Source organism: Bubalus kerabau, chromosome 14 (genome assembly GCF_029407905.1).
Source record: "Bubalus kerabau isolate K-KA32 ecotype Philippines breed swamp buffalo chromosome 14, PCC_UOA_SB_1v2, whole genome shotgun sequence".
Lineage (NCBI taxonomy): Eukaryota > Metazoa > Chordata > Mammalia > Artiodactyla > Bovidae > Bubalus > Bubalus kerabau.
Window position 1 is genome coordinate 17,294,586 of NC_073637.1, and position 26,544 is coordinate 17,321,129.

The 26,544-nt window shown below is 44.2% G+C and overlaps 1 protein-coding gene across 1 annotated transcript; it reads right to left on the reverse strand.

Moving 5' to 3' along the window:
- Window positions 1-3,308: 3,308 nt before the first annotated feature.
- On the reverse strand, window positions 3,309-5,053 carry LOC129627193 (heterogeneous nuclear ribonucleoprotein A1-like). The gene has a single exon (XM_055546828.1). It carries the CDS (start codon window positions 4,986-4,988, stop codon window positions 4,026-4,028), a length of 963 nt encoding a protein of 320 aa, XP_055402803.1. The 5' UTR covers window positions 4,989-5,053; the 3' UTR covers window positions 3,309-4,025.
- Window positions 5,054-26,544: the final 21,491 nt, after the last annotated feature.

The window sequence follows — 26,544 nt, forward strand, 5'->3', positions numbered from 1 at the left end:
CACAGCGTACAGAGGTTCAGCATCACTGTGGGAGGCCCCCAGCGCCGTGCACTGTCTCTGCTCATCTCCATGAGGATGGCACGTGGACGGCTGGGTGGCAGTGGGGGGCTTAGTTAACGAGCAGAAGGGGAGAGATGCCAGCAAGGGTAACTGAACCCACGGGACTCAGGACACATGCTTTTGACACCAGCACTCAGGTTCTTCATCACCACTGCTCTGGGCAGAGATGTCGGAAGGACCCCAGGTAAGCCAGCTGATAGGAAGGAGGTAGAGCTGACCGCCCCTTTCCTGGATGAAGGTGCCAGATGTCTGGGACCTTCCAGTTCTCCTGGTAAGCCTCCAGGGTGCTCTCTCTCTTTTTTAACTTTTTATTTTATATTGATTACAATGTTATGTTACTTTTAGGTGTACTTCAGAGTGATTCAGTTATATTAATACACATATGGACTGATGTTGAAGCTGAAACTCCAATACTTTGGCCACCTGATACGAAGAGCTGACTCATTTGAAAAGACCCTGATACTGGGAAAGAGTGAGGGCAGGAGGAGAAGGGGACGACAGAGGATGAGATGGTTGGATGGCATCACCGACTCAGTGGACATGGGTTTGGGTGAACTCTGGGAGTTGGTGATGGACAGGGAGGCCTGGCATGCTGTGATTCATGGGATCGCAAAGAATCAGACACGACTGAGCAACTGAACTGAATACACATGTACCTATTCCTTTTCAAATTCTTCTCCCATTTAGGTTGTTACATAACATTGAGCAGAGTTCCCTGTGCTATACAGTAGGTCCTTGTTGGTTATGCATTTTAAATACAGCAGTGTGGACATGTCCAGGGCCTCCTCTTAGGCTGGGCTGCCTTCCTCACATCTCAGAGACTCAGGTTTCTTCATCGTATTTATGCTACCACCCTGGCTTTGGTCTTAGGAGGTGTCTTGTCCCCCACCCCATGCCAACCCTAGAGAGGAATTCCAGCCCTCCCACCTCCACCCCAACCCCTTTCTTTTCTGTCTCCCAAACAGGTGTCTTTCATTGTAAGATTTTTTTTCTTGCTGGTTGTTCTGGGGTGAGGGAGTAAAAAATAAATTTGGTGAGTCATCATGGAAAGTGCTTTAGGCATTGATGGCATAGACTAATGGAAAGAACAGAGGTTTGAAGACTGACCCACCTAGACTCAAATTCTGACAAAATCTTGTCATTGCTATAGCTCAGGAACAAGTGACATAACTTCCCTGCAGCTCACTTTGTTTTTCTTATTTTTAAAAAATATTTATTTATGTATTCAGCTGCACCAAGCCTTAGTTGTGGTATACTGCTACTGCTGCTGCTAAGTCGCTTCAGTCGTGTCCAACTCCGTGCGACCCCATAGATGACAGCCCACCAGGCTCCCCCGTCCCTGGGATTCTCCAGGCAAGAACACTGGAGTGGGTTGCCATTTCCTTCTCCAATGCATGAAAGTGAAAAGTGAAAGTGAAGTCGCTCAGTCGTGTCTGACTCTTAGCGACCCCGTGGACTGCAGCCTACCAGGCTCCTCCATCCATGGGATTTTCCAGGCAAGAGTACTGGAGTGGGGTGCCATTGCCTTCTCCAGTTGTGGTATAAGGGATCTACAACTCACTTTAGTCCTTGGAATAATAAAGAGAACCCCATGAGGAGGACAGTTGAGCAAAAGCCATCACAGTCTGAAGCAGAACTGTGCTCACCGGCACTCAAGAGCCAATGCACAGGGTTCCATGGCAACGGTGTTTATAACAAAACTTTGCACATGTTCATTCATCAGGAAATAAGTAAACAAATTACGGAGGCCCCCTAAGATGGACTTGCTCGGCAGCTGTCAAAAAGAATGAAGGCAAAAAAGAAGAGACTATTTCAACAGCTGATTTCTTCTCCGACAATACTTGGTGTGCTGTCTTGCCATTACCCCTGCTGCCGTCCTCACTGTTTGTCCCCACAGCGAGAGGAGCTGTGGCTCAGCGGGTAAAGAACTGCCTGCAATGCAGGAGACACGGGTTCGACCCCTGGGTTGGGAAGCTCTCCTGGAGAAGAAAATGACAAATCACTCGAGGATTCTTGCTGGAGAATTCCATGGACTACATGGCGGGCTACAGTCCATCGGGTCATAAAGAGTCAGACGTGACCGTGCACAAGTGAACTGGAGGAGGACCTTGAGACCAGTGAATGTTCCACAAAACTCTGGGGATTGGTGGTATGATGCAGAGCGGGGTTGAGAGCTGCTGAGACATGGTCTTCTGACCCTTCTGAAAGCCCCTCCCTTCATATTAATAGACAAGCTGGAGGTAGAGTGAGAGGTGGAGACCACTTCTTCTGACCCCCAGGCCAGTGCTACCCAGGATAGCAGGATAATTCAGGCTCTCCTCATCTCTCACCTTTGATATCGCAGCAGCCTTCTGCCCCTGTCTCTTTCCCCACAACATGTCATCCATACTGCTGCCAGAATCCTCTTCCTAAGGACAGCTCTGCCCTAGCCCAGCTCCCAAGTGGTGCTTACATGACAAAATCCACATGCAATAGCACAGCAGACACACCACTGTCCCAACCCCTTATTACTCCCTCTGATTGCCTTTAAGAAGCACCCTTGTTCCAGCCAACTTCTTGCCAGTCTTAAGTTTCTGCCTTTGTCTTTGTCTCGTTTTCTCCTCCTGTGAAGTTCTCCATTCCCTCATTCTGCTTCCCTGCTGGGATCCTTTCTCCATCTTCCCACACACCGTGTCCTAATCCTCTAATGCCACCTCTGGGAGGACCTCCCGGATTGCAGCCTCTCCCACCATTCTTTCCACTCTGCTGGTGTGGAATTCCTAAGGCACCATTTACAGGACTGATGTCCCCCTTAGGCAGGAAGAATTGTCACCACAGCAGATTTCCCTGGGTTTCCCCAGGGGGTCTGGCATTTCAAGGGCAGCAGATGCTCAATATCTACTTGAAAAAATGATTAATGAGTAAACCAGAGCAATGGATGACTACAGAAATAATTTCTAAGTGAATGAAAGAGTAAATAAATGAATTGCCCTGAATTAATAAAGGAATGATTACAACTGACCTCTGAATCTTATGGTCACTGTTCCCTTTTCCCCAGATAGTTGAAAGCCTACAATGCAAAGATCTCCATCTTAATAATACAAGCTAAGGTTATAATTTCCTCAAGGTCCCATGAGTATACCGCAGTAGAAAAACAGTACCACCAGCAACAGCAGGAAAATACAGATGGCCAAAATTTTAAGAATAAAAAATAAAAAAGGAAGGAAGATAATATGGTCAACCTCATTCATGATTTTTTTTTTTTTCAAGAGGGTATTAAATCTTTTATTGATTACACATGATAATGGATGATACACAAGCTTCATTCCCATCTATAACTTTATCTGGTACCATAATTCAATTTAGATATATTGCATAGGATGTGCCAACAATCATTAATAACCCAAAAAAATAAAAAAACTCCATGACTTTGCATGGGTGACCCTTTTAATGGTGAACTCCAGGTCACAACACAGTAACTGTCAGTTCAACTACACCAAGGTTCTGAAGACAACAGCTTCTCCACCAAGCAGGTTGTAAATAAATTTCAAATGGAACCTGGCATCACCCTGAAGGAATTCTAACTTCACACTGTTGGGGTAGTTTACCAAAATAGCTTCAGAGTAGACTAACTTTACACAGCACATTAAAAAAAAAAAAGACATTTATTCAGCGTCATGATCAGACTATTACATTTAGCAATCAACAGCATGGGTGCAAAAAAAAAACATTAAAACCCTTTGTTGGAATGCTTTACACTTTCCACAGAACAGAAACTAAAATAACCTGTTAGACAATTAGTCACAAGTACAGTCCTCGAGTTTTTTGCCCATACACGTGAGTATTGTCTAAAACATGTCTTCTTTGTAGCAGCTAGGCCCTGCCACCACTGTGCTTGGCTGAGTTCACAAATGTGTGGTAACCTGTAGCTTCCCTGTCACTTCTCTGGCTCTCCTCTCCTGCTAAGCTTTGTTTCCTGGCAGTAGTTAAAACCTTCCGCCACTGCCGTAGCTCCTGCTGCTGCTGGAGTCACCATAGCCACCTTGGTTTCGTGGTTTGGCAAAGTATTGGCCTCCACCACCATAGGGGCCAGAACTTCTGCCTCCAAAGTTTCCTCCTTTCATGGGTCCAAAATTTGAAGATTGATTGTTGTAATTGCCAAAATCATTGTAGCTTCCGCCACCTCCAAAATTGCTTCCGTCGTTACCAAATCCATTATATCCATCCCCACTGCCACCATATCCGCCACCACCACGGCTGCCACCAAAGCCACCTCGACCACTGAAGTTTCCTCCACGACCAAAGTTGTCATTCCCACCAAAACCACCTCCTCGACCGCCACCAAAGTTCCCAGAACCACTTCGACCTCTCTGGCTGGATGAAGCACTGGCCATCTCTTGCTTAGACAGGGCTTTTCTCACTTCACAGTTGTGGCCATTCACAGTGTGGTATTTCTGAATGACAATCTTGTCTACGGAGTCATGGTCATCAAAGGTTACAAAAGCAAAGCCTCTCTTTTTGCCACTGCCTCGGTCAGTCATGATTTCAATTACTTCAATTTTCCCGTACTGTTCAAAATAATCTCTCAGGTGATGTTCTTCAGTGTCTTCTTTAATGCCACCAACAAAAATCTTTTTCACAGTTAAGTGGGCACCAGGTCTTTGAGAATCTTCTCTTGAGACGGCCCTCTTTGGTTCCACAACTCTTCCGTCCACCTTGTGTGGCCTTGCATTCATGGCCGCATCCACCTCCTCCACCGTGGCATATGTGACAAACCCGAAGCCTCTGGAGCGCTTGGTGTTTGGATCCCTCATTACCACACAGTCTGTGAGCGTTCCCCATTGCTCAAAATGGCTCCTCAGACTCTCATCGGTTGTTTCAAAGCTCAATCCTCCGATGAAGAGCTTCCGCAGCTGTTCGGGCTCTTTGGGAGACTCTGATTTAGACATGACGGCAGTGGAGGCGGGGAAGACTTCAACGATGCTTTCTCGGCGGCGTCCACGGGCAGAAAAAAGCTCATTCATGATTTTTAAAAATGTAATTTAAAATACCACACAGATGTACAATGTACAATGCTTAGTGGGCAGAGGAGAAGAAGCAAGTTGTCTCAGATCGGGTTGGTGGGTATATTACCATATCTAAAACTTACAGAGGTCAACCTGGAAACAGATATTTACCCATTGAAATTTTTGTTTTAAATATGTTTATCCTTTGACCCAGCAACTCCACTTTTTTTAAATCGAAATATAGTTGATTTATAATATTGTGTTAGTTTCAGGTGTACAGCAAAATGACTCAGATATATATATATATGTATTCTTTATCAGGTTATTTTGCATTATTGGTTATTACAAGATATTGAATGTAGTTTCCTGTGCTATACAGTAGGTCTTTGTTGTTTATCTATTTTATATACAGTGGTATGTATCTGTTTATCCCAAACTCCTAATTTATCCCTCCCTCCCTCCTTTTCCTTTTGGTGACTGTAACTTTGTTTTCTACAAATAAATTTGTATCATTTGTAAATAAATTCATTTGTATCATTCTTTTCAATTCCACATGTAAGTGATATCATGTGATACTTGTCTTTCTCTTTCTGACTTACTTAATATCATCTCTAGGTTCATGCATGTTGCTGAAAATAAAATTATTTTATTCTATGGTTGAGTAGTATTCCACTGTGTATCACACACATATATACCACAGCTTCTTTATCCATTCATCTGTCGATGGACATTGATGTTGCTTCCATGTCTTGGCTATTGTGAACAGTGCTTTTATGATCATTGGGGTGTGTGTATCTTTTAAATTAGAATTTTCGTCTTTTCTGGATACATAGCAACTCCACTTTTAAGACTTAATCCCAATGGAATAATTGAGCAAGAAGACAAAGACTTAATGTACAAGAATTTTTATTTCAATATTATTAGTAAGAATCACAAATAGGTAACAATATAAAAGTCTATAAATTCCAGTTAAATAAACTATGCTTTTCTACACAACGAAACAACACTATATAGCCATTAAACCAAATTGCATTCTATATAGACAAAGCATAATGTACCCATACCATTAAATGGCAAAGTAGGTGGAGAATGATATGATCCTTTTTATTGGACTATGTGCTGTGCTGTGCTTAGTTGCTCAGTCATGTCCAACTCTTTGCGACCCCAGGGACTGTAGCCCGCCAGGCTCCTCTGTCCATGGGGATTCTGCAGGCAAGAATACTGAAGTAGGTTGCCATCCTCTCCAGGGGATATTCCTGACCCAGGGATCAAACCCAGGGGTCCCACATTGCAGGTGGATTCTTTACCATCTGAGCCACCAGGGAAGCCCTTTATTGACTATCAGTTCAGTTCAATTGCTCAGTCGTGTACAACTCTTTGTGACCCCATGGACTGCAGCACACCAGGCTTCCATCCATCACCAACTCCTGGAGCTTGCTCAAACTCATGTCCATCAAGTCAGTGATGCCATCCAACCATCTCATCCTCTGTCGTCCCCTTCTCCTCCTACCCTCCATCTTTCCCAGCATCGGGGTCTTTTCCAATGAGTCAGTTCTTTGCATCAGGTGGCCAAGGTGTATATAATTTTTATTTGTGAACAGAATTGTGGAAATTTATACCACAAGGACTACGATTGTGAAAACTGTTGTTTTTTCTTTTATACACTTGTATGTGTGTTAGTTGCTCAGTCGTGTCCAACTCTCTGCGGCCCCATGGACTGGGGCTCGCCAGGCTCTTCTGTCCATGGGATTCTCCAGGCAAGAATACTGGAGTGGGTTGCCATTTCCTTCTCCAATACACTTGTATAGGTTTTAAAAATTAATAATTGATGAAGTTACTTTTCTAATCAGAAGAATGTTTGGAGAGCCTCAGAGGCAGCCCGAGGGCCCTGGCTTGAGTCCCTCCAGCCCAGGCCCTCCTCCTGCTGCCCTCTGGCCTCTGTTCTGTCCCTCCCCAAGGACTCAGTCCCTGGGAAAGGTTGTCCCAGCCCACTTTCTGGAACAATTAAAACAATGGTGTTTTCTTCAGCAACATCAGAAGCCACCTCCAGAATAAAACCTTGGGCTTACTGCAGACCTACCCAGGGAGCGGAGTATGTGAAGGTCCCACAGCTTCAGGGAAAACTGCACAGGGTCAGCCCTCTTGTACAGGCTTCCTCTTCCGTGGCCCTGCCCAGCTTTGTTCCAAAGGCACATAGCCTATGGCTACTGTCCTTGTAATTCATCCTCTGCTCCAGGGTATGAACTAATCAGGCCCAGGCAGGGTTCTGAATCAACCAGAATAGAGGGAAGAGGAAAAGGGTATTATTCAAACCCAAAAAGCTCCATGGGAAAGGAGGCCATGTAGTAAAATAATATTTACTAATGTTTCATAATTGTTAAATGCCAGACACTGTGTTGATTAAGTGTTGGGGTCAGTGGCTTTGAACAAGAACCTAATCTCTATGAATCTAGGTGTTTTCATCTAAGAAACAATAAGCTAATGCCTGTCTCCTAAGGTTGCTATGCAGAATAAATTATGCGTGCCAAATACTTAGTGCCTAGAGTATAATAATTGATCAATCAGTAACCACAGATTTATTGTTCTTGTTGAAGTCACACTTTGATATGCAGAAGGTGACCTGTCTCCATACAGCTCATGCATCCAAATGGGGAGAGTGGCTGGCACCCCCAGGACTTTCCTCTGTAGCACGGAGCAGATTCTTACAGCCCACCTGAGAAACCAGCCCCACTGACACTTTGATCGTGAGCTTCCAGCCTCCAGAACTGTGAGATGTCACATTTCTGTTGTTTAAGTGACCCATCTGTGGTACTTTATAAAGGGAAAAGTGAAGTCTCTCAGTCGTATCCGACTCTTTGCCACCCCATGGACTGTAACCTGCCAGGCTTCTCCGTCCATGGGATTCACCGGCAGGAATACTGGAGTGGGTTTCCATTTCCTTCTCCAGGGCATCTTCCCAACCCAGGGATCGAACCCAGGTCTACTGCATTGCAGGCAGACTCTTTACAGGCTGAGCCACCAGGGAAGTCTTTATAAAGACAGCCCCAGCAAATGGACACAAATGGATGCCAATGGATAAGATGAGAAAAGACAGACCTCTGCCTCTTGCCAGCTGTGTGATCCTTGAGAAATCTCTTAGTCTCTCTCTCTCTCCCTTTCCCTGTGAAATGAGGCTAGCCCTAGTGACTGCCTCACAAGGCTGAATGAAGTCCTGCATGGAAAGCTTTAGATCCCGACCCTCACACACACAGGCTCAGCACTTACTGCACATGTACAAACTGGTCACCACTGGGGATCATAGGAGGAGGCCCTGAAATTCACTTTAGGTTGCTTCACAAGTGTGTGTTTTTCCTTCCCTTCAAAATTCTAAACTGTGGGTGGGAAGTGACTCACCGTATTGAATCCCCAGTGACACCAGGACAGTTCTCTGAATTCCATAAATGCTCTACAGATATTTCTTATTCAATAAGGTGTGTTCTGCATTGGGATTGTATCAGACTGAATTCTAGAGTAAGATCTTGATGTCTTTACATCCTCAGTCCAGGATGCCATACCTAAGACATTCAATGACTATTGATCAATTGGTATTGAACGAATGAATGAACTTTACAGGGCACATGATTTGGCCTGTAGTATAACTGAATCTTGGGACTTCCCAGGTAGCTCAGTGGTAAAGAATCCACCTGCAATGCAGGAAACGAGGGTTGATCTCTGAGTCAAGAAGATCCCCCAGAGGAGGAAACGGCAACCTGCTCCAGTATTCTTGCCTGGGAAACCACATGGACAGAGGAGCCTGGTGGGCTGCAGTCCATGGGGTTGCAATGAGATGGACACGACTTAGCAATTGAACACACACACACAATTGAATCTCTGGTAGGTAAGGTGTGATGTTTTTATCTAGAAATAATTTTAGCCAATACCTGCTATGATTTTGGTACCATAATAGACCAGAAAAATACAAAATAATAAGCTAAAGATTGTTGAACATTTACAGTGTCTAGCTCTGTGCTTCATGGGGATTCTGTCTTACATTCCTCATGATGACATTATAATTACAATTCTTACCTTCATTATGCCAATGTGGAAACTGAGGCTCAGAGAGATTGAAAACCTCATCTCCAAAGTCACAGTGTGGAAAGGAGTGACAGGATTTAAACTCAGGGAGTCTGATCCCAGGGGCCACACACTTCAGCATTATAGCTCACTCCCTTTTTCTTACTAAGTAAGCAGAACTCTATCGAGGTTCTTACAGTCTAGAGCTAGAATCATTGATAGGCCTGGCAGAGACCTTAAAAAGTAGCTAATCCAATACGCTGTAAAAAAAAAAAAAAAAAAAAAAAAGGAAAAAGAAACTGAGAACCAGGGGAAAATATGTGATTGCCTCACAATGAGAAAGTGATCCACCTGGGACATGAACCCAGGTCTCCTGACCCCCAGACTGGTGTGCCCTGGTGGGAGTGGGGACTTGGGCTCTAACTGGTCATTCACCCAGGTGTCTAGCTCCCCATCCCACAAATGGGCAGGTATGAAATGCTGGCTTCTGTCCACATTTCACATTTCAGGAGAAGACTTGGGCCAGGAAGGAATCCTACTGAATGAATGGCCCTGCACATCTGTCTTTCCCTCCTCCAGGACTCCAGTCCCTCTGTTCCCACCTCTTCTGATTTGGGGGTCAATCTAGGCCAGATGTGAATAGAATCCCAAGAGCACAAGGCCCAGGCTTTACTCTGAGTAATGAGCGAGTCATTATAACTCGGGACATGAACGGAACCGTCCCTGGGCTCTAATGATGCAGAGAACTGCAGGGCTCCAGCCCTGTTTCCAAAGGAGACAAAATGATCCTTATCATACCATTTCCAGCCAGAGGAGGCTGGAGTCAAGTCCACAGAGTCGAGATGGCGCCTTTCAGACCTGGGGAAGGACGCTGAGGAGCCTGCCTCATATTTCACAGCGTGGTGTGTATTGCACCTGACCCCTCCTCTCGCCCCTTCCCTTTCCTCCGTGGCCTCTTCTTCCTGCTGCCATCTCAAAGCCGTAGCTCTGGGTCAGGGGCTGGGGCTGGGGCTGGAGGGGTCTGGGCACCAAAACCTAGGACTTGATTCCCCTGAAAAACAACCATGGATGGTTCTTGCAATGACCCAGGGGTCCTTACAGAACTGTCTAGAAACAGTAATGGTTTTCTTGGAGCCCGAAGAGTTCCTGAGCTATCATACAGCTTCCAGAGTGTGGGCTTAAGGCTCAGGGAAATATTTTGCTAGAGTTACACGTGTGCTTTCGTGGGTCACTTCAAATCGCCCAGTTATTTTCCACTCACTTGAGAGGTAGCACAGGTGTGGTGGGTGGATTTGGCTCCCTGCATTCAACCAGAGTCAGAGAACGTCAGCCTTGAAAGGAATCCGGGGCACAAATGGTTGGGTTGATTGATATTTGGGGCTTCTACACACAAGAATGCATTTGCAAAAAGACCGATGCTTGGAAGTTAGTAATAAAAATGTTTAACAATTGGTATTCTAGCTCACCCTCATCATTACAAAAGGAGACTAAGGCCCAGGGAACCAAAGCAGTTTGTCCAAAGTCACACAGCTAGTGGCCGAGGCAGCAGTAGAACCAACAGAACCCAGAGAGCTGCGGTCCCAGTGGATATGGACCAGCTCGTTTATTGTTGCCTGAAATTTCACATTTAGGTGATTTTTTTGGTACTATTTGATAGCTTAATTTGGGTGTACAAGTAGTAAACAAATACATTATCACTATAAAAGTTTTTAAAGACCGATGTATTTACAAAGTCTTTAAGAGTTCTCTTTTGCCCCTCCTTGTCCTCCCCCCAATCCCATTCCCTGCCCCAGGGACACCCTATGTTAGCTAATGGATGTCAAGTCCTTATATATCACTCTATTCATAAAGACAAATCATACTGTTTTGAGACCGCCTCTGTTCATTTAACCCTGTATCTTGGAGCTCTTTTCTTGTTGGCCCTTCTAGAACCTTGGCATTTTGTCAATGGCTCCACAGTATTCCACTGTATGGCGGTACCATGACATGTATTAAATATTTAGTCATTCGTCTGTCTTGGGACATTCAGGTTGTTTCCCATCTTTTTCTATCACAGTCACAACTGCAATGAACTTCCTTGTGTATAAAACCTCTGGGCCATCAGCCAATATTTTTGCAGAAGACATATCTAGAAGTGAAAGGTATGAGATCATTTGTCTAGAGAAGATCTCACTTTGAGTCGTAATGAGTCACCTTAATGTTGTCTGAAGCTTTCCCTTCTGAACCTTCTTTGAGGAACTTCAACAGCTGTAAGTTTTCATCTAGAATCATCATAGCAACCCTGTGAAAACCAAGTATGGTCCTTGTTTTACAACTTGACATTTCAACTGGGATTTAACTAAATCCAGAGCACAGCTCTTATCATCGTGCCAGACTGGCCATGCTGGGGGATGTCCCCTCAGCCTGGGTCAGTCCTCTTATGGCAGGCCCTTGCCCAAGAGAAGGCCCTTGAAGGCCCTTGCCCAACAGAAGGCCCTTGCCAGGCTGAATCACCAAAATAGTGAGACTGAAGGAGTGAAGGGGCACAGCCCACTGTCTGAAATGTAGGCCGAGAGGAAGCGGCTAGCCCAGGAGCCCTGGGGGGAGAGTCCCATCACCAGAACAATGGAGAGGTTAAGGGCACAAAGTCTGAAACTTGGGACTTGGATTCAAATTACAGCTCTGTGATTTTCCAAAGGTGTTTTCTTGGAAATCCAGGTTTCAGTTTTCTCGTCTGTATGATGGAAATAATACTAGAACTTACCTCCTAGTGTGTGTAACAAGGGTGAGTTGATTCAAAGCGTCATTATAAAAGAGCAGTTTGTCACCGAGGCTTAGCAACCTGGTGTTTCCAAACCAGTTCTAAAGAGCAAGATTGGGAATGAAAAGAGATGCCTAAAAATTACTTCATTCTAAGAGAACAGAATTGCCAAATTCAGACTAAAATTGAAGAAAGTAGGGAAAACCACTAGACCATTCAGGTATGACCTAAATCAAATCCCTAACAATTATACAGTGGAAGTGAGAAATAGATTTAAGGGACTAGATCTGATAGACAGAGTGCCTGATGAACTATGGACAAAGGTTCGTGACATTGTAAAGGAGCCAGGGAGCAAGACCATCCCCAAGAAAAGGAAATGCAAAAAAGCAAAATGGCTGTCTGAGGAGGCCTTACAAATCTCTGAGAAAAGAAGAGAAGCAAAAACCAAGGGGAAAAGGAAAGATATACCCATTTGAATGCAGAGTTCCAAAGAATAGCAAGGAGAGATAAGAAAGCCTTCCTTAGCAATCAATGCAAAGAAATAGAGGAAAACAACAGAATGGGAAAGACTAGAGGTCTCTTCAAAGAAAATTAGCGATACCAAGGGAACATTTCATGCAAAGATGGGCTCAATAAAGGACACAAATGGTATGGACCTAACAGATTCTTAACCTAACAATTAAGAAGAGGTGGCAAGAATACATAGAAGAACTGTACAAAAAAGATCTTTAAGACCCAAATAATCACTATGGTGTGATCACTCACCTAGAGCCAGACATCCTGGAATGTGAAGTCAAGTGGCCCTAGGAAGCATCACTACGAACAAAGCTAGTGGAGGTGATGGAATTCCAGTGGAGCTATTTCAAATCCTAAAAGATGATGCTGTGAAAGTGCTACACTCAATATGCCAGCAAATTTGGAAAACTCAGCAGTGGCCACAGGACTGGAAAAGGTCAGTTTTCATTCCAGTCCCAAAGAAAGGCAATGCCAAAGAATGCTCAAACTACCACACAATTGCACTCATCTTACACGCTGGTAAAGTAATGCTCAAAACTCTCCAAGCCAGGCTTTAGCAATACATGAACCGTGAACTTCCAGATGTTCAAGCTGGTTTTAGAAAAGGCAGAGGAACCAGAGATCAAATTGCCAACATCCACTGGATCATGGAAAAAGCAAGAGAGTTCCAGAAAAACATCTATTTCTGCTTTATTGACTATGCCAAAGCCTTTGACTGTGTGGATCACAATAAACTGTGGAAAATTCTGAAAGAGATGGGAATACCAGACCACCTGACCTGCCTCTTGAGAAATTTGTATGCAGGTCAGGAAGCAACAGTTAGAACTGGACATGAAACAACAGACTGGTTCCAAATAGGAAAAGGAGTTCATCAAGGCTGTATATTGTCACCCTGCTTATTTAACTTATATGCAGAGTACATCATGAGAAACTCTGGGTTGGATGAAGCACAAGCTGGAATCTAGATTGCCGGGAGAAATATAAAAAACCTCAGATATGCAGATGACACCACCCTGATGGCAGATAGTGAAGAACTAAAAAGCCTCTTGATGAAAGTGAAAGAAGAGAGTGAAAAAGTTGGCTTAAAGCTCAACATTCAGAAAACGAAGATCATGGCATCCAGTCCCATCACTTCATGGTAAATGGATGGGGAAACAGCAGAAACAGTGACAGACTTTGTTTTCTTGGGCTCCAAAATCACTGCAGATGGTGACTGCAGCCATGAAATTAAAAGATACTTACTCCTTGGAAGGAAAGTTATGACCAACTTAGACAGCATATTAAAAAGCAGAGACATTAATTGCTAACAAAGGTCCATCTAGTCAAGGCTATGGTTTTTCTAGCAATCATGTATGGATATGAGAGTTGGACTATAAAGAAAGCTGAGCACCGAAGAATTGATGCTTTTGAATTGTGGTGTTGGAGAAGACTCTTGAGAGTCCCTTGGACTGCAAGGAGATCCAACCAGTCCATCCTAAAAAGGATCAGTCCTGGGTGTTCATTGGTAGGACTGATGTTGAGGCTGAAACTCCAGTACTTTGGCCACCTGATGCAAAGAGCTGACTCATTTGAGAAGACCCTGATGCTGGGAAAGATTGAGGGCAGGAGGAGAGGGGGACGACAGAGGATGAGATGGTTGGATGGTATCACCAACTCAATGGACATGGGTTTGGGTAAACTTCAGTAGTTGGTGATGGACAGGGAGGCCTGGTGTGCTGCGGTCCATGGGGTTGCAAAGAGTTGGACACGACTGAGCAACTGGACTGAACTGAACTGAAGAGAATAGAATTGTTCCCTTTTCTTTTGCTTTTTTTCATTACCTTCCCACTTTCAACAAATCAATTTCACATGCATATTTAGTTGAAATATCATGTCAAGAAACTTTGCTCATGGTCCAGTGGTCCAGAATCTGCCCACCAGTGCAGGGGACATGGGTTCGATCCCTGGTCCAGAAAGATCTCACATGCCACCAGACAACTAAGCCTGTGCACTGCAACTCCTGAGCCTGCGCTCTGGAGCCCGTGCTCTGCAACAGGAGAAGCCACCACAATGAGAAACCCTGCACCACGACTAGAGGGTGGCCCCCACTCTCGGCAACCAAAGAAAGTCCACGTGCAACAAAGAAGACCCAGCACAGCCAAAAATAAGTAAATAAAAAGTTTTAAAATATGTCATTGCTTTGAGGAGGGAGACTGGAGTCCTGGGGCTCTGAAGATCAGTATTATAGTTTCATGACAGGAGAGATGTTAGAGAATGAGAACATCTCAGATTGTGTAGCAGAGAAAGTATGAACCTCAGAGTCAAGCACACCTGGAGAGAAGACAGGTGCCTCTCTGATTCATTGTGTAACTTTGGCAAGTTTCTTAACTTCTCTGAATCTCGATTCTCTCCATCTGTGAATTGAGGGTTGTTTGTTTGTTTGTTCAAATAGTTTGCTAGCTAGCTGTGAAGTTTACAGATATTTAAGTAATGCTCCTAGCATAGTGTTCAACTCTCAAAGTTAGTGAAAGAAAGTGAAAGTGAAAGTCACTCGCTCAGTTGTGTCCAACTCTTTGCGACCCCATGGACTATACAGTCCATGGAATTCTCTAGGCCAGAATACTGGAGTGGGTAGCCTTTCCCTTCTCCAGGGGATCTTCCCAACCCAGGAATTGGACCACGGTCTCCCACATTGCAGGTGGATTCTTTTACCAGCTGAGCCACAAGGGAAGCCCAACTCAGAGTTAGTAGCTATTATTATATATTGCTTTCAGTTGGCAGTCTTGTTTCTAATCTACTGAGAACATGAGCAGAACTGAGAACATGAGAACAGAGCATGGCCACAAATTCCAGCCACCAATCTGTTACCCTTTCTGCACCTGTTTCCACAGACTCTGCCTTCCCACCTGTAGCCCCAAGCCTTTCTGTTTGTACATGAAATCCAGTCCCCTTCACCGCCCCTAGAACACTGCTCCAGCAGGTCTCCATTTCAATTTTTCTCTCTCTACTGCATCTGTCCCATCAACTGAAAACATGCTGATATTTCTCCTGTATTAAAACAAAAACAAACCTCTTCTTGTGACCCTACTTCTGCTGCCAGCTACACACCCCCACTTCTTTTTTTATGCTTCCCTTTGCAACAAAACTTTTCTCTGCCTCATTCAGCATTTCCACTTCTGGGTATACACCCAAAAGAATTGAAAGCAAGGTCTCGAAGAGATATTTGCACACTCATGTTCATAGCGGCATTATTCACAGTAGCCAAAAAGTGGAAGCAACCCAGATGGCCACTGATGAATGCAAGGATAAACAAAATGTGGTATATACATCTGATGGAATATTATTCAGCCCTAAAAGGGAAGAATTTGATTCATACTACAACATGGCTGAACACTGAGGACATTATGCTGAGTGAAAGAAGCCAGGACTGTATGATTCCAAAGACAAATACTGTATGATTATGTAGAGTGGTCGAATTCATAGAGAAAGTAGAATGCTGGTTGCCATGGGCTGGGAGACAGGTGGAATGGGAAGTTGCTGTTTAATGTGTGAAGATGAAAAGAGTTTAGAGATCAGCTGCACAGCAATGTGAATGTACTTAACACTCCTGAGTTGTACACTCAAGTATGGTTTAAATGGTCAGTTTCAGGGCAATTCCCCAGTGGTCCAGTGGTTAGGACACCATGCTTTCACTGCTGAGAGTGTAGGTTGGATCCTTGGCTGGGGAACTAAAAAAAAAAAGATGGTAAATTTTATATTTTGTATATTTTGTCACAGCTAAAAATTTTGTTAAAAATTTTTAAACATTTCTCTTCTCCCATTCTTCCTTCAAGCCGCTGCAGTCAACTTTCAGGCCCATCACTCTGCTAAGACAGCCCTTGTCAAGGTCCCCGGCCACCTCCACACTGCCAGGCCTCACGGGCGGTCACAGTGCTGGACCGACTGACCTGTCTGTAGTATTCGCTGTGTGTGGTCTCCATCTCATCTCTGATCCCCTTTCCCAACCTGGCTTCTGTGACACACTCATTCCATTTCTTCGAAGAATATCCAGAAGGGGACACTCCTGGGCTCACTTCTGGATTACTGGAATAGCCCGCTAACTAGTCTCACATTCCCACTTCTGCCATCACCACCTACATCCCTTCTCAACCCAGCAGCCAGCGTGATCCCTCTAAACCATGCCAGGCTGTGTCACTCCTCCGAGACAATCCCTCCAGGCGTGTCCACTTCTTTCACTGTGACAATCCACATGCAGACAAGACTCTGAGACTCCCCCGCCCCGCCCCACATCAAGTCCCTAATCGCCTCTCCCACCGCTTTCCCCTGGTTCCCCGGGACACAGAGGGCACAACTCCACTTTACCACCCGTCACACGTGTCACCCAGGAGCCTGCAGAGCCAACGCCTTCACCTCAAAATGTCAACACGGTGTCACCTTTCAGTGAGGTCCACTCTGAACACCTGATTTTAAATTGCAACTTGTCCTCACCCCAATCACCCCTACCCCTCTCTACTCTTTGTTTTTTCCATAGCTCTTATAGCCTACATGTATATACCGTGATGGCCTACTTTAGAATTTGTTTTTTTTCAGTTTTCTGGCTGTGCCTCAGTCTGTAGGATCTTAGTTTTCCAACCAGGGATCATCGAGCTGAATAGGGTCCACATGGGGTCTCGCTGATAAGATGGCTCGTTAGGTCGACCTTCCAGTGTCCCTTTATGCCACAGCTGGGGCGTGGACCTGGAAGGGGCCTTGGCTTTAGGCATGAGCGGGCCCAGTGGCCTTCTGTGCCACATTTGAAGCAGGGCCCAGGTGGCTTCCTGTCTTTGGAGATCCCACTTCAGCAGAGGGCACCATTGTCCCTAACACCCATTTTATCTCCCAGTCATCCCCAGATATCCAACTGCTACTGCTGCTAAGTCGCTTCAGTCGTGTCCGACTCTGTGTGACCCCATAGACGGCAGCCCACCAGGCTCCCCCGTCCCTGGGATTCTCCAGGCAAGAGTACTGGAGTGGGTTGCCATTTCCTTCTCCAATGCATGAAAGTGAAAAGTGAAAGTGAAGTCACTCAGTCTGTCCGACTCTAATGACCCCATGGACTGCAGCCTACCAGGCTTCTCCGTCCATGGGATTTTCCAGGCAAAAGCACTGGAGTGGGGTGCCATTGCCTTCCAAAAGAAACTAAAAAAGGCAGAAGAAGGCCCTCAAACCCCTCAAAGAGACATTTTAAATTTAGCCTTTCAGATTTTCAATCACCGGGAAGAAAAGGCAACACTAGAGAAGGCCCAATGAGATCAGGCCAAATATCACCTTCATGTAGCCACCGCCCTACATAGCTCCAAACCTCCATCAACCAACAAAGACAGGCACCTGGACCCTGCTTCAAATGCAGCGAAGAAGGACACTGGACCCACTCATGCCCAAAGCCAAGGCCCCCTCCAGGTCCACGTCCCAGCTGTGGCATAAAGGGACATTGGAAGGTCAACAATGAGCCATCTTATCAGTGAGACCCCATGTGGACCCTTATCAGAACCCATGCATCCTGTATTGGACGCTCAGAGTCTTAACCACTGAGCCACAGGGAAGTCCCTAGAAGTTTTACCTCCTCACTAGTTTTCCTATGTATTTCCCATCTCTCCCTGATAGAAAATAAGCAGGGACTTTACTTACTTCACGCACTGATGCACTTACTTCAGCACTACCGTAGTGCCTGCTTAACGGTAAGTGCCCGGCAACCATTGGTTGAATTAACTGCTAAACAATTTTCCAGGGTATTAATCTACTTTCAGTAGTCCATTATCTCATTTGATCTTTTCACAGCAATTTTGTGAAGGCAGCCAAACGATATTATTATATCCATTTTACAGGTGAAGAATTGGAGTTTCAAACAGGCTAAGGGTCTTCGTTCATTTGTTTAAAATGCAGTCATCCATTTACTGAGCAAACACTTATTGAGTGGCATCATGGTAGAGCTGATGCTTAGAATAGAGATTTGTTCATGTTAATTCTTGGCTTTTTCTTCTTTTAAACATGCATGCTCCCTTTGGAGAAACATTAAAATCGTATGCATCCCCAGTGAAAGGCAGTCTAGAGCAATGACTATGAGTGGGGGCTCTGGAGTCTGTGCTGCGACCCTGCCTCCCTCACTCCCTGCTCTGTGACCAGGAACTGGTCCCCCAACAATTCCTTTCCTCAGTTTTCACACCTGTAAGGTGGGAATGGTGACATCATGTCCAAAGAGAACTGTCCATAAAGCACTATTTGCCAACGCCTTTTTTGCCTATCCCTATTGGCCAAGAGGATTTTATCCCATCCGCTTCCTGTCATTTACATGACAAAACTAATAGGCTTATTTTTTTCATTTCCAAATATAAAGATGTATCATAATATTGAATAGGTTTTTTCAGACCCAAGAGTTTATTTAGTTCACCCACTCTCCACTATCCTAGCGCCTCTCAGCATTCACAGAGCCCAGTGTGACCTCGAGTCAAGAGAGGGTCCTGGACCATTCCTTCCTCCTTTTCCATCTGTTCCCAGCAGAGGAAGAGCTCGCGGTTTCCAGCTGCAAGGCTGAAATGGAAACCGGCAAAAGTGCAAGCAAAGGGCTCTGTTTCCCAATAGCTGCAGCTGTCTGGTGCCCTGAGCTATTTTTAAACCCCTTTTCAGAAACCCCAGTGCTTGCAATGGATCTATTTTCTTAACTGCCAAGAGATAATGCTTAAAAGGGATAGCTTGAAAATATTCCACGGCACTCATAAAAATGACTGAAATAGATGGTGCATAAGACGGCCTTTGTCTGGAGCGGCGGAGGAAAGCGAGATGAAGTCTTTCAGACCCCAGGGCGGCCGTGCCACTGGATCTGCTGCTGACAACTACGGCTTTGTGTCTTGAATGTGCACCACGACCATGGCAAGAAAACCAAACGGTAATTGAAGGGGACATCAGAGACCTGGCATTTAAATGGGTCATCAATTCCAGGAAACAGAGGACCTCAAAATAACTCCCCAAGAATCCCCTTCAATGTGAGTGCCGCCTTATCTGGTCAACCTGTCCACACTGTCTAAACTAGTCTTCTGCCCTTGCCCTGAACTCCTGAATGTTCCCTGCCTCACTGGGTGGAACCACCAGCCATGCAGTCATGTGTCTTACAAACTTAGGAATCATCCTCAAGTCTACTTCTCTTCAACCCCTACATCCAGGAAAGGCTTACTAGTATCATCTCTTAAATAGTTCTGAAGTCGTATTCTCTTTATATCCCCACCACCATGCCCTGATTCAGTCCTTCATCATCTCTCATCTGGATTTTTGCAAGAGCATCTTATCTAGTCTCCCTGCACCTATTTTTGTCCCTCTTTGCCAATTCACATTAGGATTCTTTTAAAATTCCAAATCTTATATGTCACTTCTTGCTTAGACTCTTCCAGGCTTTAATTGACCTTGGAAGACAGTCCACACTCTTGCGGGGCATTAAACTGCCATGGTAACATCTTCCCCAAACCCACTATAACCTACCTCACATTTTATGCTCCAACAGCATCCGGCCACCCGTAATTTTCCACACACCACATGGTTGATTCCTCTACACCTTTGCTTACACTCTCTCCCCTGCCTGGAATGTCATTCATCCCATTTTTTTTTTTCAAAACAGGTAACATTTTATTGACATATGCTATGAATACAACAAAGTGGACAAGTTCTAAATTTACAGCTTGATGCATTTTTACAGAATTGACATATTCAAGAAACGACTGTCCATAGAAAGGGTTAGAATATCATCAGCAGTCCCAGAAGCCTCCCTCCTGCCTTCTCCCAGGTCCCAGCCCCTAAAAGGCAGCCAATATTCTGACTTCATTCCAAATGGATTCATTTTGCCCAGTTTTGAACTTTATTTATACAGAATCATACAGTACATGCTTCTTTATCTGGGCTTCTTCTTCTTTTATATGTATATATAATTTCATTTATTTACTTTTGGCTGTGCTGGATTTTGCTGCTGCATGGGCTTTTCTCTAATTGCAGCAAGGAGAGGCTACTCTGCTCTAGTTGCAGCAAGTGGGGGCTGCTCTCCAGTTGTGGTGCGCAGACTTCATTGCAGGGGCTTCTGTTGTTGCAGAGCACAAGCTCTGGAGCACATGGGTTCGGCAGTTGCGGGTCCCGAGCTCTAGAGCACAAGCTCAACAGTTGTAGCTCATGGGCTTTGTTGCTCCATCGCTTGTGGGATCTTCCCGGATCAGGGATGAAACCTGCATTTCATCTCCCGCATTGGCAGGCAGATTCTTTATCACTGAGCCACCAGGGAAGCCCTGTCTGGGCTTCTTTCACTTAACATTACTTTGTGAGATTCACCCATGTTGTTGCATATGGCAGCTGTTTGGTTTTTTGTTGTCATGTAATATTCCATTGTGTAAACGTTCCACAGTTTATTCAGTCTAATGTTGATGAAAATATGAATACTCTCCAGGTTAGCTATTACACAAGTGCTGTTATAAGCTTTTTTTTTAACATTTTTTGGTGAACATATGTATGCATTTCTGCTGAGTAGAATTGCTGGATTGCGTGGCATACATATATTTAACTTTAATCGGTATTGCCAAGCAGTTTTCCAAAGTGGTACCACTTCCCACTGACAATAGATGAGAATTCTGGCTACTCCATGTTTTTGGAGCAGCTAGAATAGGCTGCTAGAATAGGCTGCTCCATAGGCTCCATATTCCAAGCCTATACTTGGAATTATCAGGGGTTTTTTTCCTTAAATGTATCCCATTTTGCTGAAATTTTAAAACTATGTCTGACAATGTCTGCCTTTGAATTAGAGTGTTTGGATCATTTACACTTAATGTAAGCATTGATATAGTTGGGTTTAAGTCAACCACTTATTCATATTTCATTCATTCCATCTGCTCTTTGTTTCTTTCTTCTTCCTTTCTTGATTTTTTTTTTTTTTTTGGACTAGTCAATATATTTTGTGTGGTTGGTCTAGGTTTTGTATTATGTATCTGTGGCTTACAATCTGCCTTTAAATAGTGTTATAAGCTTCCTGAATAGCGTAAGTGCCTGATACGAGCGTGCTTTCATCTCCCCCTCCTGTCTCCTCTGCTTTTGTTGTTGTCACGCTAAAGCTTCCACATGCATTTTAGAAACCTACATTTTTGGTTTTAAATGGTTTATTCTTTTTTAATTAAAAATAAGAAAAATTCATTTACATTTACTCACACATTATTATTTCTAAAGCTGTTTGTTGCTTTGTGTAACAAGCTTACAAATTATGGCAGTTAATAAATGTTTGCTGAGTAAATGAAAGACTTCATTTTAAATAAATGAATAAAGAACCTTAGCCTCTCTGAGATATAATAATAGATGTAAAATGAGTAAATAATATCCGCAAGCTTCACAAAATTGCCATGAAGATCAAATGAGATAATGGACTTAAAGTAATTAATATCCCATAAAATCGTTCAGCCTGTGTCCCTTCAAATATTTCTTTCCCTTTTCTCTCCCTTCTTCTTGTGGTACTTCAGCAGCTTACATTTTAGGTATTTTTACCACATCTTATATGTTTCTTTCTTGCTTTTCTGTAGTTTACACAGTTTTCCTTTGTGCTTAAGGCTGGATACGTCCTACTATTATCTCTGCAGGTTCTCTTCTGTCATATCAAATCTGCTATTAAATCCATCTATTAAGTTCTTGATTTCATTTATTGGACTTTTCAGTTCTAGATTTTCTATTTGCCTGTTCTTGTAGATCTAATTCTTCACCTTGTCATCAATCTCTTGAAATAATTTCAGTTATTTTAAAGACTGTGCTTGTAAATCTCAACATCTGGATCATCTGTGGGTCCATTTTATTGTCTTATTTTTTTTCTCTAGGCTTTGACCTTTTGATTCTCTTTTATTGGAATGTCTGGTAACTTTTTAATTAGAAGTTGGGCATTCTCTTGAAAACTTGTAGAGAACCTGGATGCTATATTTCTCCAGAGAGGCTTTATTGCCCTTCTTGGATGCAGTAAGAATAGAACAATCACCTTAATCCAATAAGAAATTGAGTTGGTTTGAGTGTGAGTTTGTTTTTGTAAGGCTTGATCTATTTCCAATCACCCTTACTCTTAGGGCACGGACCTTCAATGGTCTCATTAAAAATCTGGTCTGTTTACCAGCGAGCGCCTTTCCTTTTTGGCAGAACTTGAATTTCCTTAGTATTAAGATGGACAAAATTTTTGCTTAGATTTTTAGATCTCTAGCTCCCATCTGCTAATTGGCTTTCCTGATGAACTGCAAATGCCTTAAAGGTAAAAGTGGTATAGAATGTCAATCATTTCTCTACAGTTCCCTTCTGTCTATAATCTCATTCTCTAGAGTCCTGGTTATCTTGGTTGCTCTCTGGTCCTTTTGAATAGCTATTTTTGCTTGATTGCTTGATTTGTAATCTAGCATTTCCAGTTATTCTTGGAAGGAGAATTGATACGTTATTTTTAAAATGCATGGAAACAGATGTACTTCCACCTTATTTTCAACTGGCAAACTCACCCTTTAAGCCTTAGTGCCACTTTGCTAGAAAATCTCCCCTTAGTATGTTCCCCCAACTGCACCATTCTCTCTTGATTCGTCACACCTCCTCATCTATTATCTTACAGCATCTTCTTATAATTTCCACTCAACACGTTAAACCATCATTAATAATGACCTGATTTTCTCTATCTTGCTCTTCACCACTAAACCAGGAGCATCTTGAAGAAAGGGGCCAGGATTTGTTCATTTCAGTATCCTCCATGCCTAGTTCAATATCTGGCTTTCAAAAGTATCAATTAGTATAAACTTAACTGCTTCTCAGTATCTGCCTGCAATGTAGGAGACCAGGGTTCAATCCCCGGGTCGGGAAGATCCCCTGGAGAAGGAAATGGCAACCCACTCCAGTACTCTTACCTAGAAAATTCCATGGATGGAGGAACCTGGTGGGCTACAGTCCATGGGGTCGCAAAGAGTCGGACCCAACTGAGCGACTTCACTCACTCACTCACTAACTGCTTCTCAATAGATGCTCAGAAAAGCATCAGAATGCCAGCCAAATGAACAAGAAATGGGATTTCCTTGACTCGGGAAATTACCACCAGGATTTCCAGACCCACTCTCATGATGCTCTTCAACCTTTTAGGCATTTCCCCATTGGCTTAAGAACACAACCACTAAAACTCAGATGATGTGCCCTATACATCCCAAGCCACCACCTTAAAAAAGGGCAGCAGTGATTCTCCCAGACAATTCACTTCACCTCTTTCATCTTCAGATCCCTCATATAAAATAATTAAAATGTACCTTCCAGGGTTGATATGAGTCAGTTATAGCTTTGTCATTAAAGACAGAGTTTGAAGCAATCCTAGCTAAGCCACTCACAAGCTGTCTGACTGTGGGCAAGTTTATTAACCTCCCTGTGTTAGTATGGAATTAACATACATAAAAGTCATAGAATAGGACCTGGCACAAAGTAACTAGCTATTAGCCAATAGTATTCTATGAGGCTCAAATGAGATACAATATAAGTAACCTGTAAAATACCATGTTGGTTATTACTGTGATAACATCATTATAGTTATAGTACCCTGACGCATTGGTGGGTAACACCAGATGACATATTTAAAAGACTAACATTCAACCTTTTACTGTTGACTTCTTTAACTTGCTTTAAAAAAAAAAAAGCTTTTTCAGCCTTAACATTTACTCTGAGTGATTCACATATGAGAATTGAGGCTTTCCCACTAGTTCCTAAAATCTATAAACCAGAAACCCAAAGCATTACATATTTTCCCAACCACAGGCTGCAGGCAGCAGGCCTGGGTCGGAGACAGCAAAGAAAAGGTACCGGGTAGGTGGGTGTCAGCGGGTAGGGAGAAGCAAGAGACCTCCCCAGACAGGGTGGCATTCTCTGCCACAGTTCTTGTGCTCTGGGCATCCACACTCAGGGCCACGGTGCACTCTGAGAGTGAGTCACAGAGACGGGGACAGTGAGATGGAGTGTGTGGCCAGGAGGTTGACCAGGCCAGAGGGGACTTGGAAATGAAGTTCTAGAAGAGTTAGCAGGATCCAGGGGCTTAGACAGGCAAGAGCCAAGGCCTGTGGTGGGCCAGTGCCTGCATCACCCCAGAGCCAGGTGCCACCTGAAGCAGCGAGTTGCAAAGGTGCCTGCTGCATGGAGAGTCCCAAAGCTAAAACCAGGATTCTAACGCAGGCCAGACTGGACACCCACCAAGCATGGAGGACAGGAGAGGCCACAGAAAGGTCAGGACAGGAGAGCCCAGGGTTAGTTTAGAATTAAGAAGCCATGGCCTCGGAGCGAGAGCAGTTAGCGGGAAGCATGGAAGAAATCTGCTAGGGTAGGGAGGGTAGGTACTCTACATGGTTCCAACACAAACTCACCATAAGGAGGCATGTTACAACAAAAGCCAATAAGAGATGACATTATGCCATAAATAAACTTAATTAGCAGACAGGCCAGAGAAGGCGATGGCACCCCACTCCAGTACTCTTGCCTGGAAAATCCCATGGACGGAGGAGCCTGGTGGGTGCAGTCCATGGGTCACTAAGTCGGACACGACTGAGCAATTTCACTTTCACTTTTCACTTTCATGCATTGGAGAAGGAAATGGCAACCCACTCCAGTGTTCTTGCCTGGAGAATCCCAGGGACGGCAGAGCCTGGTGGGCTGCCGTCTATGGGGTTGCGCAGAGTCAGACACAACTGAAGCGACTTAGCAAGCAAGCAAGCAGACAGGCGCAAAATACAGCTGTTTCTGAAAGTGCGGTGACGATCAAGCTGTCTATCCTTAAGCATTCTACCAAGCCTAGGCAAGAAAGTTTTCTTCAAGGCACACAAGGTCTGCTCCAAAGATGCCAAAGGCATAAAAAAAGTAGAGAAATCAGAAGCCGAGTAGATTCAAAATGAGTTGCCTACTTCTGCATCCCCAATGATGTGAAAGAAAACTCAAACTATTGCTAATGCTAAAACTTTTTCATTTGTCTTTAATAACTATCGTATTAAGAAATTCATTGATATGTTAGATGTATCAGTGATCTGATATGAAGCTTCCTCCAAAAACAGGTTTGGTTGCACACGAAAGACTGCCTCTCAGATTCACTAGGAAGGTTTTGCTTAGAAAGAAAGTGATGAGCAGTGATTACCCATCCTAGACAGGGCCAGCTACATAATTCATGGAACCCCATGCAAAATGAAAACACTAGGCCATCTTGTTGAAAAAACAAGAGACAAAACTTTTAACTTTCTCCCACTGTCTCTTTCTCTCGCAACCTGTCATGGTGTCTTAGTCTGCTCAGGCCTATTACAAGAAAATATCATAGACAGGGTGCCTTCAATAACAGAAATGTATTTTATCTCAGATTTGGAAACTGGGAAATCCAAGATCAAGGTGCCAGCAGATTTGGTTCCTGGTGAGAATCCCCTTCCTGGTTCTCACATGTTCTTGCTCTTTCCTGACATGGCAGAAAAAGTGAGCTCTGGTCCCCCTTCCTCTTCTTATAAGGACACAAATCCTATCCTGGGGACCCCACCCGCATGCTCTCATCGAAACTTCATTAGCTCCCAAAGGCCCCACTTGGGGAATTAGGATTTCAGCATGCGAATTTTGGGGAGACACACTATTCAGTCCATAACACATGGTGGCTCTTGTTTGCTATTTAATATCACATTCTTTTGGGTGTGTCACATTCTGGCACATTGTAGATCCCCACAGGCCCCCAGGGTCCTGCCCCTGACTTGGAGTGTGGAGTGCACACACCCCACCCAACTACATGTGCCCTCATCCCCTACCAGGGGCAAAGGGCAGCAGTGGTCACTAGGTGGAGTCAGAAGATCTGGCATCCAGGCAGGTGCGAGGTACGAGGACCCGGTGTGGGCTGAGTCTCCACCCTGGGGCACATATCATTGTCCCATCAGACTTCACTACCAAAACACAATTCCAAAACAAAAGTCTTAAGAATTTCAAGACAACCACTGCAGAGTGTTAAGCCCCAAGCACAGGATGCCCTACTGGGTGCAGGGCCCTGTGTGAGATTGCACTGGTCACTTGTCCCAGTGATGGGATTCAGAAAACTCAGATGCAGAGAATTCAACATCCCTAAGTGAATCACAGTTTTACTAACTTGGTCATACAAAACAAGTCAATACGAGAGCACCTGGAATAGCATTTCAGTCGTAATTGATGCTCAAA